This window comes from Rhinopithecus roxellana, chromosome 13 (assembly GCF_007565055.1).
Source record: "Rhinopithecus roxellana isolate Shanxi Qingling chromosome 13, ASM756505v1, whole genome shotgun sequence".
Taxonomy (NCBI): domain Eukaryota; kingdom Metazoa; phylum Chordata; class Mammalia; order Primates; family Cercopithecidae; genus Rhinopithecus; species Rhinopithecus roxellana.
Genome location: NC_044561.1, coordinates 73,860,323 through 73,879,854, shown reverse-complemented (window position 1 = coordinate 73,879,854; position 19,532 = coordinate 73,860,323). Strand labels below are relative to the sequence as shown.

Genomic DNA, 19,532 nt, shown 5'->3' with positions numbered 1-19,532 from the left:
GAGTTGGAAAGAATAAAGAAGCTGGGATGGATTACACATATAGTACAGTATTGAAATAAGTATGAGGTATGATTTAGCAGTCTTGGAAATTTGGCTGACGATGAGGTAAACAGGGTGATAAGACATGATGGAATTAGTCTCACAGGGCAACATGGATTTGCAAGTCCTGAGTGGTATTTAATATTATAACAGCTGTCACTCTCTTAAAATAGCAACCCCACTGCCCTATCAATAAATCTTAGCTGATGCTAATAATTGCATAAAGGTGACTAAAATGAGAGGGTTTTAAAAGGCCAGGTTTCCCACTGTATTTAATTACTGGTATTATTTTTGAATAATACTCTGCTACCATTAAGTAGACAAGGGATAGTAAGGCTACGTAGTATTACACTTTGGATCAAATAAATATCCTTCTTCAGATACCCAATGTTCACAAAACAGGAATATAATGATTTATATTTATTCAAGTGACATAAGCTTTTATTTCAACTTCATTAAAAGCAAATCAAATGTATACTCATTTTTATAAATTAATCTAGCAAGGTATTACAATGACTACAAGTATTTGTCAAACAGCCTGCTTATGAAATAGGACTTCTATATTGAATTAACATATTTAGGCAACGTAGTAGCTTTTTTAGGCCAGAGCCATAACTGAATAAACGTTTCCAACAGTGTGCTGAAAGTACTGATCTACCACTCAGGTATACATTTTAAATTAGGGACTTCCTCCCCCTTGTAAGTGTGGCTACATTTTTATTAGTTGAATTCTAAGCTATTAAACATTTTAATTATATTCATCCCCAAACTGCATTGATTCAAAAATACATTTTATGTAATAATACATTTTACACAATAAAATTTAATTAAATAAACTCATTTTATGAGTATAATTAACTCAAAAGGTTTCTTGAAGCTTTCATCTCCAAAATTAAAAAATAATAGTGTATAGACAGAAGTCTTCTGGGCTTGGAGTCATGTTATAGTGGGTCTTTCTCATCCATTAAAAGACTTTTTTTTAAAATTTTGAGGGTTCCTATAAAAGGTACACTTGCTTGGGTAACAGGTATATTTTTCTCTTTGTAAGACTACTCTTATTTCCTCAGTTATACACAGATTAGATAAAATATGTTGATAAAAACTAGATTTCACACATTAACATTTTTTTCATGAGACATGAATACTGACATCAGTTCTCTGCGTACATTAAGAAGCTCCTCTTCTAGCTATGGCCAAGAAAAAAAAAATCACACTTAGAAAAAAATTCAAGCTGTTATAAAACAACTTCTTTCATGAAGATATTGCATTCTAACAGATCTATATCTAGATATCTACAGAATTCTGTGATCATTACTGATATTCGAGACAATCAGTTGAGAGAAGGCTCTAATCTTTTAAAGCCCCAAATCAGTGAAATTTAGATTCAATTTTTAAAGGAAGAGAGTAAAATAAAAAGTCTAGAAAACAATTTCAACAAGGATCAACCTAGTTAAGTAGTTTCTTTTTTGCTTGAAGCTAAACTAGCTTAGCCACAACATCTTGATCCTATGTCTATGTCAGCATATTGAGGTTCTATTGAAACTTTGTAAGTACATTAATATACTGTGTATACAAAGATCAGTGTACTTAAAAATGCCTTTCATCTTTGAGAAAACTCCAAAGACATTATCACTTAAAGCAGTACCTTTAGTTCCTTCCCAGGTCCATGTTTCCCCCCCAGAATGCAGCTGCTGGTCTGCTAGGCCATTGGAAAGTAAACTAATTTTATCCTCAAATCTAAGTAAATGACATCTTGTCCAAAGAGACAATAATTCTTCTACTAAACTACAGACTTTTTGGGAGTTTTGTCCTGCCATATTTTCTCCTTCAGAAGACAGAGCAGGACAGAGGCCTGCTGCAGTACACAGTGTTTAGAAACTGCAAACAAGTCATTCTTTCAGCTAATTTTTCAATTTGCAAATTGATATTCTCTTTTATTCCTTAGGAGGGCCTGTTTAAATTACCCCCATTCTTTCATATAAATATGCTCCCATTATTTAAAGAACTAAAAGTAATTGGGCTAAAACTATCTTCTCTCAACCCAAAAAGAAAAAGAAAGACATAAAAGCAGAAACAAAAAAAATCAAAAACAAAAGTCATTAAAGTATGATTATTTCATTTTCAAACTTAGTTGACTTACCATGTCCTTAAGAAGCCTGTCTTGCAGCACTTTCATATCTTCTTTCATCAAACACATCTGTAAAAAAGTAAATATATTTCACCCAGGAAATTTACCATAAAGTTTTCACAGCAAAGACAAAGTTAGACTAACAAATTCTTTTTGTAATCAAGAAAGGTTACCTATAAAAAGCATAAAATGTATACCTCAGATGTAAAAATAGTTTCTTCATTATCAGTAGTACAGAAGACACTTTTAGCCAATGAAGTTTTCAAAAGATGAAGCCTAACAAGTAAAATAATGAAAGTTAACGTTATATTTATCAATAATTCAAATTAGAGTGCTATAATATAGTATAAGTTTTCAAATAGAAATGTATTAATTTAAAAATCTAATTTCAAAGATTATAGTCATTAAGAATGTCATACTAACCTCTGTTGTTCACTTTTTTGATATGCACTGAACTTCTGAAATATCTTTTCCCAAAAGTCCTACATTGTAAGGTATAAAATCCAGTTAAACTTTAATATTATTAAAAATTAAAATCCAACAGTAGAATTACTCTATTTCTATTATTACAAATGTAAATAAACAGTATGGCTATATGTTTTTGTTTTTGTTTTTTTTATTATACTTTAAGTTCTAGGGTACATGTGCATAACGTGCAGGTTTGTTACATATGTATACTTATGCCATGTTGGTGTGCTGCACCCATCAACTCGTCAGCACCCATCAATTCATCATTTATATCATGTATAACTCCCCAATATTCCAGATGTCACACACTCTTTCAAATTAAAATGAAATTGAAAGTAAAATCTCTCAGGATTTCTCATTTATTATCAAAGATATTCATCATAAATTTAAGTTTGTACTTCAAAACTAAGATAAAACTAAATTATTTTCTGAACAAAAAGCTTTAGGATGTGCTCCCAAAAAAGAAAGTTTTTCCAAGTATAGCTCTTTAAAAACAAGGTTTTAAACTTATTTTAAAAAAATTTTTAAAAGTAACAAACCACAAATTCCTTTTCCAAATCTTTTAAAGACTGTGAATCTTTTTCAAAATTCTCCAGCTCCTCTATGATAATGAATTGGAATTTATCAAGTTTTTTAATCCTATTACAGAAACAAAATGAGATTAATTTTAAAAACTGTAGCATTCAGAATATGTAGCATTCAAAAGTTTTCAGAACAGATTTGTATTACAGACCTACAGTCCTGACTTTGATGATTCATTGTTCTCAGATGTTGTTGAGCTGTTTTCCAATGTTGTGTAGTAAAATAACTCAACATTTTATGTCGGATCTGAAAAATACTCATTTTAAACTTAAAATATCCTTACAAAATAACAATATAACCAAGACTACAGTAAGAGCAGACCATTTTCCATGAAATGTAAATGACTAAGAACTTGGAAAAGTGAAAAATTAAAAAACTCAGTTATTTAAACTGAAGTGTTAATAGACACTGCTCTGAGTGAACTTATTTAACTCCATCAGTAAGTCTTTGACTAAGGGTTGAATTACTCTTCAACTGTTTTCATAAGAACACCATACTCTACAGTATTTACCAAAATGCTGATGGTCATAATTCTCTTCAAAGACACAGCCTAAAAGTCACACTCAGAATTTTTTAAAACCATTTTTTTTCACAAAAACATATATTCTAATATGTATCTGTAGCTACATTTGAATATATAAGTCAAAGCTTCTCTATTCAGATTAGGTTGACCCTGGGCAAAAAAAAAAAAAAAAAAAAAAAAGAGAAAAAACAAGCAAATTCTAATTTTAACCCTGAATATAGGAGAAAGGAAAGCAAGACTGCAGGGGCGGGGGGTTGGGGTTGATAACCTGTGCCAAAAAAATCTTTTATTCAAAGGAGGGCATAAAAAGCTATTGATTCCAAATAGAGGCATGTGAAAGAGATAGGCAGAAAAATATTACCAATAATTAAAAATTGTTTTAAACAGCATTTTTGCATTATCTCACTGGAACCTCAAAAACTAACACTACGTAAGTATAATACAGAACTAGTAAAACAAAGTGAAATTGTATTTCTCTGACTGCAGCTGCTTATTCTTTATACTATACTATCTTCATTAATGGTCACCTCCATGAGATAAAAAATGTCTTGAAAAGTGGCATGAAAACTGTCCAGTAAAAAAAGAAAAATCATAGAAAAGCCAAAACATTAAATTGAAAAGGAAAATAGGACAAAAGAGAAAAAAGTAGTAGCAAAAGAAAGAATATGGATAATATACAGATTTTATTCCAATTATTCACATATAAGGAAAGTTGGTTTCATGAATGGATATTTTCTTGCCAAAGGATCCAACAAGCCAATGGTCTAGTCGAAAGTGTGGCATATTATTATATTATTGGGTATAAATCATAATTTAAAGAATAACTCACATTATTCCTTCTCTTAAATTCTGAATTGAGCCTCTCATAAGTCTCATAAGTCATCTCTATACCTGCAAATTCATTTTGCCAGGTCTCCCAAGGAATAGAAAAGTCATTTGTTGATAATGAAGATATACTTTCAGACACTAAAAAATAAAAACAATCTGCTGAAGTTAAAATATGCATTACTGTAAATTTAGCCTTGTAATTAGGCTAAGAACAAAATCTTATTTTCTGAATCTATGTGAAACCTACGGATTATGAAATCAAAGGCAGAAGAGTTCCTTATGTTTTTTTAATTTAAAAATGAGATTATTCTGATTTATAAAACAAACTTTTTGGTATGGCTATTACAGCAGAAATGACTACTTTAAGCTGGAACATTTATGGATTATTTCTTAACTGCTTTTTAACTAGTTCCACATTATTGTTAAGTATTTAATGAGGTACTAGCACATCAGTAAATTCATACTCTAGTAAAACCTAAATGTGATAATAAGTGATAGAATGATGAGGGAGATCTATGGGTATATAAGACCCTTACTACAACAATTATTCATGTAAATGTGAACTTTGCAATAAAGCATCATCCATCTTGGACATATCTGAAGTTGTCTTTACAAATTTGTTTTGTAAATAGACTCATTCAAAATATAAGAACCACCTTCCAAATAACTGCATTTTGATACAGGCTACTGATCTACCTACTTTTGTGGATATGATGATCTGCATCTTCAATTTTACACAGTTTTTTGGCAAGCAAGTTTGCTCTCCTTTCTCCTTTCCCTTCCATTTCTACTTCATTGGAACTACTCAGATTATCTTCTATGTATATCCGTTTGCGACCAAGATGTTGAGTGGGGCCTTAGGAATAGTTAAAGAAAGTTAAAAATGCTACCATTTTCATTAAAAATACCTAATATTTTCTTGCTTTTATTTTAAAAAGCCTTTGTTTCCACTAAGTATTTTTATTATGTTTTAGGTAATTATGCATTCAATTCTACCTAGTTTACTTATTTTCTTTTTCCATTAAGTTGAATAATGGTATGACTTAAAAATACGTAATTCCTTTAGATGAAATATCATGCAGCATTTCAGTAATCATTTTTTAAAAAGCAAGACTATGACTACAAACCTGATACATGAGTAGCATCACAGGGCATGTCAAACCACGTTTTCTCTCTTCCTTCACAAGACTTGGATAATGAAGATGCTGAATGACTTTCCTAAAATATGTATTAGAAATTAGAAAATAATTCTGTAAATATGTTTCGATTCACATTTCATCCTCTTTCTCAAACCCAAAAGCCAATAATTTTAAATGCTGTCAATTATTTCTCAGAGTGTTTCTATCCCTTCCTTTTCATCTCTAATATTTACCATGTGTTAACCTTGATTCTAAGTTGACCTCAATCTTCTTGTAATAGCTGTGATGTGAGCTACTTTTTTTCTATTCATGCTTTTCATTTCTTTGAGTCAGGAAATGAGGAGCCACAGAAAACTAAAGTTTAAACTATTCTTCTTTCAAACCAATCTTTCACATCTAACCTTATGTTATACTATTTGAATATACAGGTTTTTTTACTTAGTAACCTTTACATAGGTTACTGATTTTTCTCCACTTAATCTACATATACCTACCCATCCACTTAGGTCTAGCTCAAATCCCAGCCCTCTCCAAGTTGTAAAATTGTCTTGATTTTCTATGTTTTACAGGTTATTAAAATATTTTTATTGATGGATGGATAGGCTTTTATGGTGGCAGGAAGTTCAACCAAATACCTATATATTCATGAAACCAGAAAGTGCCAATTATAAATATGCAATCCGGAGTTCAGCAGTGATATCCTCACTATTTAAGACCTTACTACTCCCATTTTAAAAGTTTCAACTTTTTTTCTATCAAAAAATAGTTTTCTATGATCAAGCCATTCTATATACTTTGAAAATCAGATTTGCAGGTAATAACAGTTGAAAGGCATTAAAATACTATAATTACCACTAAAGGTCAGTAATCTGAGTCTTACAAGAACTATTGTAGTTTAAGGAAAATTTATAAGTTATAGTACCATACTTACCTCTCTTTTGCTTTGTATATAATTTTCATTGATATTTGGAGATTCAATTTCCATAAACCGTTTTTCTGAACTATAACTGCTTGCATCTGAATAGCTGTTATGGTTTTGTGTTTCTTGTGTAAGTACCAGAGAACTTTTTTTTTTTCTATTTACAATAGTGTTACTCTTAGTTGGTGTATGTCTGGGCTATGAATGAAGACATACAAAAACCCAAAAGTAGTTACAAAATTGTTCAAAGCCCCCCCTCAAAAAGAGTTGAACATAAACATAATACAAAACATTAAAGCAAAACTTCAAAACTACCTAATTACCTGCAAAAATTCAATTTCAATTCATAACTAAAAATAAAAAATCTTTAGACAAGTAGATTATTACTTTGATGACCAAAACCTGTAGATAAGGATCCCTGCTAGTACAGTTTCTATGCTCCAGAGGTCAAAGTCACCTTAACAAGAACATGAATAAGAATTTTTTTTTTGCATTTTCTGTTCCAATCTTTATGTGTAACAGTTTATATGGCTGTCTATACAGAAAAGCCAAGAGAATCTAGGCAATTATGATAAAATTCAGCAAGGTTGTTGGAGATAAAACAACAAGTAGTTTTTCTATATAAAAATTTTAAAACTCAGAAAATGTAATTTTTAAAAAAAGGTCTGATTTTTTTTAATACAGCAAAAAGAAGACCCATAACATACTTAAGAATTAATCCAACAAGGTGCATAATTTCCTTTGTAGAAGACTTTGCCCAGCTTTGTAGGAAATAAGATGAAAAACTGGAGAGATAAATGATGTTTAGCTAAGAAAGATCAACATCAATATTGAAAAATGGCAATTCTTCCCTTAGACAAATGAATTCTAAAATGTATATGAATCAGTAAAGGGCCAAAAGAATTCTGAAGAATGGTGGGGCAGGGGGTATGTGACACCCTATAAATGTAAAATGACCCTAATTAAAGCAATGGTGGTATTAGCACAGAGACAGATAAACAGGCCAGTAAACAGTAAAATCTAATAGTGCCTAATCCAGGCCCATGTGATCATCGGCCTATGACTAAATTAAGATTATTCCACTCCTGATATTGCACTAATTTGATATCCATATGAAAAAGAAAGCCTGGAGAGACTCAAACCTAAAATTTAAAAATCAAAACTAATATTTTTATAAGAAAATATTTTTGTGACAATAGCTTAGGGGAAGATTTCTTGAACAACCCAAAAGATTGGTAAATTTGATTATATCCTATCTTTTGTCATAGGGAAGTTATGTAATTAAGTGAAAATATACATAGTAGGAAAAGAATCTTTCCATCATATACAACAAATAAAGAATATCCAGAATATATTAAGAACTCATACAAATTTGTAAGAAAAATCAAACAGTGCAACTTAAAAATAAGAAAACAGGGAATTCACAAAATGGCCAAAATCATGTGAAAATACTCATTGATGCCATGAGTTAGGAAAATGCCAATTAAAGACACAACTTTATGCTTACCAGACTGGCAAAAGCAGAAACATCTGATAACACCTAGTTAAAACTGTAGAGAAATGAGCACTATCTCATAGCAGTGTTGAGAGTGTAAGCAGGTTCAACTACTGCATAAAGCAAATTTCCAACACCTTATTAAGAGTTGACAGTAAAGGGGAAGCATGGGGGGAATGTCTCATGAGTGTCCAGCCAATGAATATAACTATTAAAATTCCATCTAATGCAGAGTAGCATCAAAGATGATGGGTGGGGATTACCCAGGTTTGGAGATTTTGCAAGGGGGCACACTGACGGGATTAAAGAATGTGGGGCAAATGAGAATGACAGAAACACTGGGATTGGTTCTAGGACCTCCTGTGGATATCAAAATCAGAAGATGTTCAAATCTGTGATACAAAATGGTTCAGTATTTGCATATAACCTATACACATCCTCCCATATACATAAGTAATCTCTAAATTACTTATGCTACCCTAATACAATGTAAATACTCTTAAATAGTTGTTATATGTATTGTTTAGGAAATGGTGACAAGAAAAATAGTCTGTACATGTTCAATACAGACACAATTAAAAATATATAGTGTTGTCTGTGGCTGAATCCACAGATGTGGAACCCACAGATATGGAGGGCCGACTATATTGATAAAGGATCACAGGAGAATTTGTGTGAATTTCACTAGTGTGAAAATGGGTTTCAAATTGCGGTCTGTAGAAACTCAGTTTTGAAAATATGCCTTGGGGATTATTTGAGGGAAGGAGGTGAGGGAGGCTAGGTAGATCTAGGGTTTAGATCTCCTACCTCGACTTTAAACAGCATAGTTCCACTTTTATCTGTCTGACACACAATGGTCCCCCTTAGCTGCAGTTTTGCTTTCCAGGGTTTCAATAACTCATGCTCAACCATAGCCCAAAAATATTAAATGAAAAATTCCAGAAATCATTTATAAGTTTCAAATTGTGCACCATTCTGTGTGGTGCCATGAAATCTCTGGCCATTCTGCTGTCCTGCCTGGGATCTGAAAATCATCACTTTGTCCAGCATATCTATGCTGTATATGCTACCTGCCTGTTAGTCAAGTAATAGCCATCTCAGTTATCAGATTGACTGGAGATATTGCAGTGCTCAAGTAACCCTTATTTTACTAAATAATGCCCCCAAAAGCAAGAGTAGTGATGCTGTATTGTTATAGTTGTTCTGTTTTGTCATTGTAATAACTTATAAATTGCATATTTATAAGTTAATGTATAAATTAAACAATCATAGGTATGTATGTATAGGAAAAAAAGATAGTATATATAGGGTTCAGTACTATCCTCCATTTCAGGCATCCATTGTGGGGGGGGGTCTTGGAACGTATTCCCTGAGAATAAGGGGTGATTACTATACAGAGTACAGATAAGAGTTTTGTAGTAGGAATGATCACTTCCTAAGAGATACTATTAATTGTTCTACACATTAGAACTACACACATTTTCTAGATCTGAATATGCTTATTCTTGCAATGCAAGTACTTCTTTCAGATTTCACTATAAAGTCTACGGCCTTTAATAACCTTTAGTTACAAAAATTACATGTTGACAAAGTAAATGGACAATTTAGTTGAAAACAGTGTAATTACAATATTTGGTTTAGGTGTTTATAAGGAAGTTTAACAGGTAAATGGTAGGAATATAAAAAGTAAATATATGTTGAAAAGAAATTCTTCATTCTTCCTCATCTATGTATCAAATTCTATGTACCATTTCTTCTTAAAATATAGTAGACCCTTCTGAAACCATGGATAGTACCTAACCCTATTATACTATGCACAAATTTCTTTTTCCTAATTTCACAGAAAGAAGATTCATTCTTACCATAGATCTTAGCAACTTCAACGTATCTTATTTTTGGTTCCTTATTAAGCACAGAATATTCACCGTTTCACTTAAAGGAATATTTTATGCCTTTTCTTTGGCCCATCTGAATTGTCAGCATCAATACTCTTAACCTTTGGCGGTATTGTTAAGTAAAGTAAGGGTTACTTTAACACAAGCACTGCAATACCTCTGCAGTTGATCTGATCACCAAGATGGCTACTATGTGACTAACAGGCAGGTAGGGTATACAGCATGGATACACTGGACAAAGGGTTGATTCACGTCCCAGGAGGGACAGAATGGATGGCTCAAGATTTCATCACCCTATTCAGAATGGCACACAATGTTAAACATATGAATTGTTTATTTCTGCAATTTCTTAATATTATCAGACCACAGTTGACTGTAGGTAACTGAAACCTCAAAAAGTGAAACCACAGATAATGAGAAACTACTGTTCTCTCCTGCTACCACATTCTTCCTCCTGTATAGCTATATATTTATTGTCTGTTAGGTTCATCAAGACTGGCAACTATCTCTCTCTTGTCGTTATGTCCCTCTCCCCCAAGACCCTAGACTAAACCCAAAACCTTAAATAGACAAGCAATGTGTATCTGATTAAGATAGGGAAAATGACTTACTACCTTCAGATATATCTGATAAAGAAAAATATATATATACATTCTCACCAAAAACAGTGGTCGTGGAATTGGTGAACAACTTTCACTTGCACACAGGAAGTTTTTCTCATTGTTTTTGGGTGACTTTATTGTACCTCCAACTCCACTGTTACTATTTAAGGATTCAAGTGATGAAGTTTTTGGATAAGGTGATACAGATTTTGTTATGCAGTCATAATCCTGAGTAAAATCCTTTTCTGTTATTTTCTCTACACCTACATTGCATCAAAAAAACACAAGAAAACAGATGGCAAGCACTATCATTAATGTCTGCTTTAGAAATAGCATGATTAATTTAAATTCTAAGAATATAAAGATTTGTCAAATCTTCAAATCTTGCCTATAAAAAAGGATACCTTTTAAAAAACTTAAAACCAAGTTATATTTATTTATAAGACTGAAAAACAATAATGGCTGAACTTAAAATGTACTTGTAACCACAAGAACTTTCAAAACATTTTCCAACAAAAATATCTACAGTATGACCTGAAATATAAGGATCAACCTAATTATTATCTTGAGTATTTTGACATCATAGCTGATAGTGTTGTATATTAATGTAACAAAATTTTATGATTGAAAAAGCCTTGAGAAATCATCTGCTCTACATCTTTCACATAAAAATTAGAAAATTTATTGCTGGAATAAATCTTAATATAAATAAATCCTCAGACAATTTTCAGATCAAATCAGGGCATGTACATCTGTCTTCTGAGTATGTGCTTATATGAAATTTTATAGTGGTCCTTAGTACTGAGAACACAATAGCTACTTTAGAGGAAGCAGAAGTATACTAACTGATTTAAGTCTTGCATTTTAACTGAAATGATTAGCATTTAGAAATGCTTCAAAATGTCCTTGCAAGGAAACAAAAATGGTATAAAAAGGGCAGGCTTATACTTTCTATACTAGTAGGCATACACATATACCAGAGCTCCAAAGAATATGAATTTTTCTTTACCAATTATTTAAAAGTAAAAGCAAAACCTCAACTGTATACAGTATTAATCCACTGTGGGTCCAAGATATTCCTTGGACTTTTGTCAATGAAATATAAATAGAAAAAACAGAATTATCCATAAATTCTCATGTTATTAAATACATATTGAGCTAAAAAAGCACATTAAAATTAAGTATTTAAGATTTCAAGTTATAATTTGTGACTAAATATTTTCCACATTAAAGCATTTGATCTTTAACTTCCTAACATGAAAAACTTCAGTATCTTAGTAGCATTGTTCCCATGTTATCAAAAGTCAAGTTACTAGCATTAACTAGCTTAACAATGAAGTTTTAAGTACTATAATCACAAATGCCCCTCAAAATTGTATTTTCCTATAATTAGAGTTATAGAAAACTATTGAATATTCAAGTAAAGAAAAAATGAAGTTATTACTGACATCTCGTTACTTCTATAGATGATGGACTGCCAGATAAAGATCTAGGAGATAAGTCAAGGCAATTATCTCGTATAGTATCTTTTAGTAGACATGAGTTTTTCCAGTGTTTTGATAGTTCCTCTTCTGTTTCAGCACGGAAGACTTTCTGTTGTTTCTTGGGTAGCTTTACGGTTTTCATTCTGGAATGGATATTCTCCTCCTAAATGTATCAATAACTTTCAAATTATACTCAAGTACAAATATTTACACTTGGACACATAAAAAAATTATATTCAAATATTTATTAAAGGTTGTATATTACCACATACAGGTACAACAAGGACCTAGATATGAGTAGTGAAAGACTTTCTAATATACTAGAAGCCATAAGACAAATTCCCAGGAGAATATAATACATTTACTATAATAAATATCTTAAGAGATGCAAATAGCCTTCTTTGAGGGTTCAAAGAAGATTAGCCCAGCTACTAGGCAGACTGAGGCAGGAGAATCACTTGAACACGGAAGGCGGAGGTTGCAGTGAGCCAAGATCACACTACTGCACTCCAGCCCAGTGACAGAGCGAGGTTGTGTCTCAAAAAAAAAAAAAAGTGATAGAAAATTAGGAAGTCTTTAAAGTCTTTTGGGTAAGAGATAACAAGATTGCGAACAAGAAGAGATGGAAGTTTATGACGTCAAATCAGCACACTGTACTGGTCAGAAACCTGTCTTTAGTGCGAGACTCTCTGGTTTCAAATCCTAGATCTACCACTTCCTAGTTGTGTGACCTTGAGCAAGCTCCTTCTCTCTGAGCCTCAATTTTCTCAGTTGTAAAATGGGATGACAGTAATAGTACTAATTACCTATAGTACTTATGAGATTTTAAGACATTAAATCTGTAAAGTGCTTAATATAGCAGCTGGCACATTGTAAGCACTACATATATTTATATACTATACACATACACTATATGTGTATATGTACAGTGGTTACTATATATAGTAATATATGTAAGTATATATATTTTTCCCATAATTGGAGTTACAGAAAACTATTGAATATTGATGAAAAAATGAAATTATACTGACATCTCATAACTTCTATAGATGATGGACTGCCAGACAAATAAATAACTTTGCTTTCAAGAACAGGTGACTGGGAAAATGTCTGGACATTATGAGACATAAGGAAGAAGTCAGGGATGGTGACAGGTGAGCCAGTGTGTGAGAAGAACCTCAGACACCAATATTTTGCTTTCACTCAACAGATGGACAACTTCTCCATGCTATACTTTATTAAAGCCTAATTTTAGAAGATTAAGTACTTCTCCATTTCAAAGATACTATCATAAGGTTATAATTTCACTAGATGCAGACATCTGTTTTATAACAAAAATGCCAACTATTGCCTAAGGACAAATTTCTAGAATTATTAAATTTTGTCACATAGGAAGTTAACTCTTAAGAAGTAACAAGATAAATTTGACATTTTTTACAAAAAGATATGTTTAATATTTTAAGAGGCTTTTAGAAATTAATCTGAACTGTATTTACCTTTACTAGCAAGTTCTCTTTAAATGAATGTGAAAATTCTTGTTCACACTCTGATTCTGAATTTGAGAGATCTTTATAATTCTTTTTTGTTTTGGTTGCTTTTCGTGGAAGTCTGATTCTTCCTTCCGGAACTGTCTTGTCCATCTTTTTGGTGATATTTTTACTGGGTGTCTTTAGGAAAAAAATTCCTGAATATTATTAGATCAATATTTGAGGCACAAGAAATACAAGCAATTTGCTATAAAGTTGGCACTGTGACAAGCTTTACGTAAAATATTTGTAAGAACGATTCTTGATTGACATACTTTAAATTAATGGATTTTATCTTCCCATTCCAGTTACCTTCTTTACTATGTCTGTATCCCTACCATTAAATCCCTGAGAAGCCTGATATATACTATCTAACTGAAGTAAAAGAGATTTAAAAAAATACCTAAAAGCACAGAATAAAATGGAGTCAAATAAAGGCCAATGTGATTTGAAAAGAAATAAGTCAGGAGAAAGTGTGCAAAAGGAGGAACAAGTACATAAAACACATAACTGATAACAAGGATAAAATTATGAGATGATGAATTATTTTCATATGACAAGAAAAAGTAATTGTAAAGGGATGTTTGAACACAAACTTCTTGGCTTACCATTTTAGAGCTTGGTTGTCCCTTTTCCAAGGATGATCCTGCAATTCAGAAAAATAAGGTTAAATTTTCACAGTAGATAAGAATGGGCATTAAATTTATTAGAACATCATTTCAGCATATTTAAATTAAAATAATAAAAAACAGTAAGTTTTTAAAGCATTTGTTAGCATTTAATAAGTGAACCTCCATGTGGCTTCAGGCCACCAGGATACCAGCCCTCCTGACACCATAATCTTCTCCTCACCCCTTCTGCTGAAGAATCTGGCCTCACAATGATACACTATTTTGGATGCTTTTCCTTTCCCAGAACTTTTTAGTAGCCCAACTGCACTGCATCTCTGATTGGCACCATCTTTAAACTCATCTAAAAATGTAATTTTCAAGAATTGATAACTTTTACTGTATAGTGTTTGGTATGATATGAATTGCCAGTTTTCCTCCCACTCCTTTATTTTATAGAACTTTTTAAACATATAAGAGAGTATGTCAACATAAGTTATAAAGTTAACACCTATAAATCTACCACTCAATTTAAGAACCAGATTGTGGATAATGCTGAATCTACTTACGTATGCTCTCTTATACCATCCTCCGTGTCCCTTCTGCTAAAAGGTAATTACTGTCCTGAAACCTGCAGGTCTTAGTTACTTGCTTTAAAAACAAGTGTTATTACACAGATATATATCTCTAAACGATATAATGAGATTTATAAAATATCATGTCCTGTATAATATCCTATGATTTATTTTCCATCCATCACTATGTTAATAAGATTTATCCATATTATTGATAGCAGCTTTAGTCCCACTTTCCTTTTTTGCCTTTCAAGTATCTTTCCAAATAGTCTCTGAAACCTAAGAAATGAGATTATCCAAGCAAAGGAAGCAAAGCTGTTTTGGAAGAAAGGTCCTCTAATCTTGGAAATAAGTCAACTCAACACATTAACTTGTAGTTGTTCAATAATTTAAACAAAAGAATTCATACAGAATTTCAATTTCATAAATATTTAGTGATGACAGTATTCTAACCTCTAATGTCTTCCTGAGATCTCTCATCTTCTACTTTATGTTATAAATGTTTTTATTTGTACATCTTCCCACTAGACTGTATGGTCCCTGAGGGCATGTGAGTCTTATTATATTTATCTTTGGCTGCTTCAAGGTTCAGACTACCATGCAATCTAGCCTCACCTTTCACCATTTTCCCACAAATATGATCTATGTACCAAATACCTTAATACTGCATTCCCTGATTATACTATGCTATTCCATACTTCTCTCCCTTTTATATATGATAATCCTGCTGCTTTACTTCCTCATGTATCTGGTGACCTCTCACCTAAAATTTCAAGATTCAGCTTCATTTCTAAACACATGCCAAAATTCACTTCTACTTTTAGGTAACTACTGGTTATTTTTAATCCTGAAATAAAATAAAAGCTGATGCCTTTACAATAAATATACATTTAATTGAAAATCACAGAGTTAAGTCTTCTTTTAAAAATGCAACATATAAAATCTTTGTTTTAGCAAACATTGAAATTGATGTTCAGCTTTGAAAATGGTAATTCTCTCTAGCCAAAACTTATACCTGAAACTCATACCAACTACTTCAAGAGATTCACTATCACAAAGAGAAAGCAGAAACCACTTTCTAGGAAAATACTTTGTGGAAAACTTAGGCAAAAAAAAAAAAAAAAAAAATCTGGAAGAAAATTGTTTGCCTTTTGATATATTTTTTGTGTCTATATAAATTCCTTAAAAAGGATGCATGTTGGGTGCAGCAAGAAGATGGGATATTTAGTAAAAATATATACACACATATAAATATATATATTTTATACAAAAACACATAAATGTAAATACATGTAAATATATATAGGTTAGTGTCCAAGTTCAAGCCTTGATCTTAAAGGTGTTGAGTTCATGAGTAGTTGGTATATTATTCACAATAATTAGCTAAATAACTGGATAATACTGGGCCATGAGTAGACAAGTGATGAGAATCATGAGCCAAGGATTATGATAAATCATTATTTGTGTCCCTAAGGTCCTATTAAAAATAAAATTTAAATATAACCATATTACCAAAATAATAAAACAAAAAACATAAAAATTGTAGTGTTTTGTCCTATCCATGAAAGTATGTAGTAATGAACAGTCTAAATAAAATAAGCTTATATAAAGCATTTTAAATAATTGAAATAAATTGTGAAATCATTTGCAACATTTCTCCAAAAGATAATTCCTTACTTGATTTTCCACTTTTATGATTCTTCACATTTTTATTTCTGCTATAGTCTATTAGCTGTGGTTTTGATTTGGGTTCTCTTAGCCAGCTAATATCAGTCTTGCTGTCATCACATCTGTACTCTGTTTCAGTATCACTAAATAGATTTTTCTTTTGATGATTTGTTATAATCTATAAAACAAGTTTGAAATGCATGAAGAAATACTACGTCTCATTATATCATGCAAGGTAAGTTAAACCAAAACAACAACAACAAAAAACAACATCCTAATTTAGGATGGCATTAATAACCTATCCAAGAAAGTCACTTGGAAAACCAGATCAGATAGTGGTATTTGCATTTTGGTGTTGATGTTGTTAATTCAAAGTTAAAACAACTTATTTCCAGAGAGATATAACCTAATAGTACCTATAGAAAAAAAACTAAACTTGTCATTTCTTTTATTAGATGATTACAAATAGCTGAAAGACAATAAGAAAATTCATAATAGGAATGTGGATAGTTGCATAAATAAAACAATCAAAATATTTTTGTTTTCTTGTTTTTGATAATCTTTAACATTAAAAATTAAGAGAAATACTATTTCTAATAGACATATTGAGATATTATAACTTACTTTTTTATCTTTTGTTTTGACAGAAGATTTAAGTTCATCATGATTCCTTGGACCTACCCTTAAACAAAAATATGTATTAATTAAAAAATACCCTTCATACTTGTTTTCTTAAGGTAACACACAATGGACAATTAGACCTGAGTTTTCAGTCTTAACTCTTTCACTAATTAGCTATATTATTCTGGCCAAGCCACTTATCCTCTCTGACCTCAGTTATAAAATAACTATATGTTAGATTAAAGAACTACTAAAGTCTTTTCAGCTTCATGATCTAAGATATACAACTAATATTCAAAGTGATGATAATTTGCATATTAATTTAGAGTAAATGCTGAAGTAACAGAATCATAATGGGAGTAATAATAACTGGCATTTTTAATTCACTCTTCTCATTTGTTAAAAAAACCCTAAGACTGGGAAGAGATATTTAAGAGGAAAAAAAAGATCAGAATATTTTAATTGAATTAAAAATACCTACAATCTAATCGACTTATCTGCACAGGCTTCTTTAGCTGTAGCTTGAAACTCTTGGATCTGCATTGTAAATAAACATTAAAAAAAGAGTTGTCAATGTCAAACAAGAATTAAAAGGAATAAACATAAAATCTAGTTTTGCTTCACAAAATAAGATTTGACATAAAATTAACTTTACTACAATATTTGTATTTGAAAAGAAAACTAATATAATAAAAATAAGAGTTTTACTTTTCATCAATAAGAAAGGTGATTTTCTTGGTAGTGAAGGCTTTCTACCCCACAATTGCTTGTTTTTCTCTATCTTATTCCAAAAAAAAAAAAAAAAATTGAAAAAAAAGCCACCTAAACATACATATGCTGGTTATCCAAAATATTATTACCTATTTCTTAAAAAACTTAAAGCATGTAAGAGGATGCACATTAAAAACATACTATCTAATAACCGCATGGTAAATACAATGTAACTTCTCAGTAAATACAAAGTATCTATTGATTTTTAGCTTACTCCAAGTTTTATGATAGGGTCATCGGCTCCATTCAAATTAAAATTGTAAACATCATTCCTGTGAAAATGAAGAGAAATATTAGCTCCACTTAAAAACGTGTAGTCTCTTCAAATATGAAGAAAATGAAAATTATTTACAAAAAATACTTACAATGGGCATTCAGAAGTAACATTGACAAAAGTAGTCTTCAGTTTTCTGTAGCTTTTTTTCTGAATTTTTTCCTAAATACAAAAGAGGGTTATAAAAAAATCATTAAATGGATAACAGGTATATGAAAAAATGCTCAACAGCACTAATCATCAGAGAAACGCAAATTAAAAACTGAGATGTCATCTCACCTCAGTTAAAATGGTTTGTACCAAAAAGACAGGCAATAACAGATGCTAGTGAGGATGTGGGTCTCATACACTGTTGGTGGAATGCAAAAGGAGTACAACCACTGTGAACAACAGTGTGAAGATTCCTCAAAAAACTAAAAATAGAACTATAGTATGATCCAGCAAGTTACTGAGTATATATCCAAAAGAAAGGAAATCAATATACCAAAAAGGTATCTGCACACCCATGTTTACTGCAGCATTATTGAAACCTAAGTGTCCATCAATGGATAAATGCATAAAGAAAATGTGGTCTGTGTATATACAATGGAATATTATTCAGCAATAAAAAAAGAATGAAATCCTGTCACTTGTAGCAACATGGATGTAACTGGAAGCCAAAGTAAAATGAGCCAAACACAGAAAGACAAATATCGCATGTTCTCACTCATAAGCGGGAGCTAGAAAAGTGAATCTTACAGCGATACAGCATAGAACAGTGATTATCAGAGGCCAGGAAGAGTGGGAAGGAGTAGGGGGGGAACTAAGGAATTAAATATAAATATATAAATATATATTAATATATATTATATAAATTTATAAAATATATATTAATATATATTATATATAAATTATATTATATAAAATATATTTATATATATTATACATATATAAATTATATAATATAAAATATATATTTATATATTATATATTTATATTTATATTTATATAACCAGTGAAATGCACACTTAAAAATGATAAAGATGGTAAATTTTATATGTATATTTTACCTCAACAAAAAGCTTGTACATTACTCTATGTGCCAAACAAATAATGTGCGATTAATTTTTAAATATTTTTCTAGTTGTGCTTTCACTAATATAAATCTGACATTTGTAACATTCTCCTTTAACTGAATAAAAATATATGCAAAATAAATTAAATCACGACCCATAAGTATAATTGCACTCCTAGGGCCAGGTGCAGTGGCATACACCTGTAACCCCAGCACTTTGGGAGGCCAAGGTGGGTGGGTCACCTGAGGTCAGGAGTTCAACACCAGCCTGACCAATATGGTGAAACCCTGTCTCTACTGAAAATATAAAAATTAGCTGGGCATGGTGGCATG

The 19,532-nt window shown here is 31.2% G+C and overlaps 1 protein-coding gene across 1 annotated transcript in view; it reads right to left on the bottom strand.

Moving 5' to 3' along the window:
* Positions 1–439: 439 nt before the first annotated feature.
* Positions 440–19,532, bottom strand: part of SYCP2 (synaptonemal complex protein 2) — a 69,947-nt gene continuing 50,854 nt past the window's right edge. The window contains exons 26-44 of the mRNA XM_010365170.2: positions 18,237–18,307; positions 18,086–18,143; positions 17,582–17,637; positions 17,104–17,161; positions 16,489–16,657; positions 14,237–14,274; positions 13,599–13,769; positions 12,067–12,265; positions 10,676–10,881; positions 6,639–6,824; positions 5,696–5,786; positions 5,269–5,424; positions 4,570–4,706; positions 3,369–3,463; positions 3,175–3,274; positions 2,591–2,649; positions 2,365–2,443; positions 2,180–2,236; positions 440–1,226 (exon numbers count right to left, since the gene is read on the bottom strand). Of these exons, the coding sequence (XP_010363472.1) occupies positions 1,149–1,226; positions 2,180–2,236; positions 2,365–2,443; positions 2,591–2,649; positions 3,175–3,274; positions 3,369–3,463; positions 4,570–4,706; positions 5,269–5,424; positions 5,696–5,786; positions 6,639–6,824; positions 10,676–10,881; positions 12,067–12,265; positions 13,599–13,769; positions 14,237–14,274; positions 16,489–16,657; positions 17,104–17,161; positions 17,582–17,637; positions 18,086–18,143; positions 18,237–18,307 (2,064 nt within the window). The 3' untranslated portion in view covers positions 440–1,148. The remainder of the gene's footprint in view (positions 1,227–2,179; positions 2,237–2,364; positions 2,444–2,590; positions 2,650–3,174; positions 3,275–3,368; positions 3,464–4,569; positions 4,707–5,268; positions 5,425–5,695; positions 5,787–6,638; positions 6,825–10,675; positions 10,882–12,066; positions 12,266–13,598; positions 13,770–14,236; positions 14,275–16,488; positions 16,658–17,103; positions 17,162–17,581; positions 17,638–18,085; positions 18,144–18,236; positions 18,308–19,532) is intronic.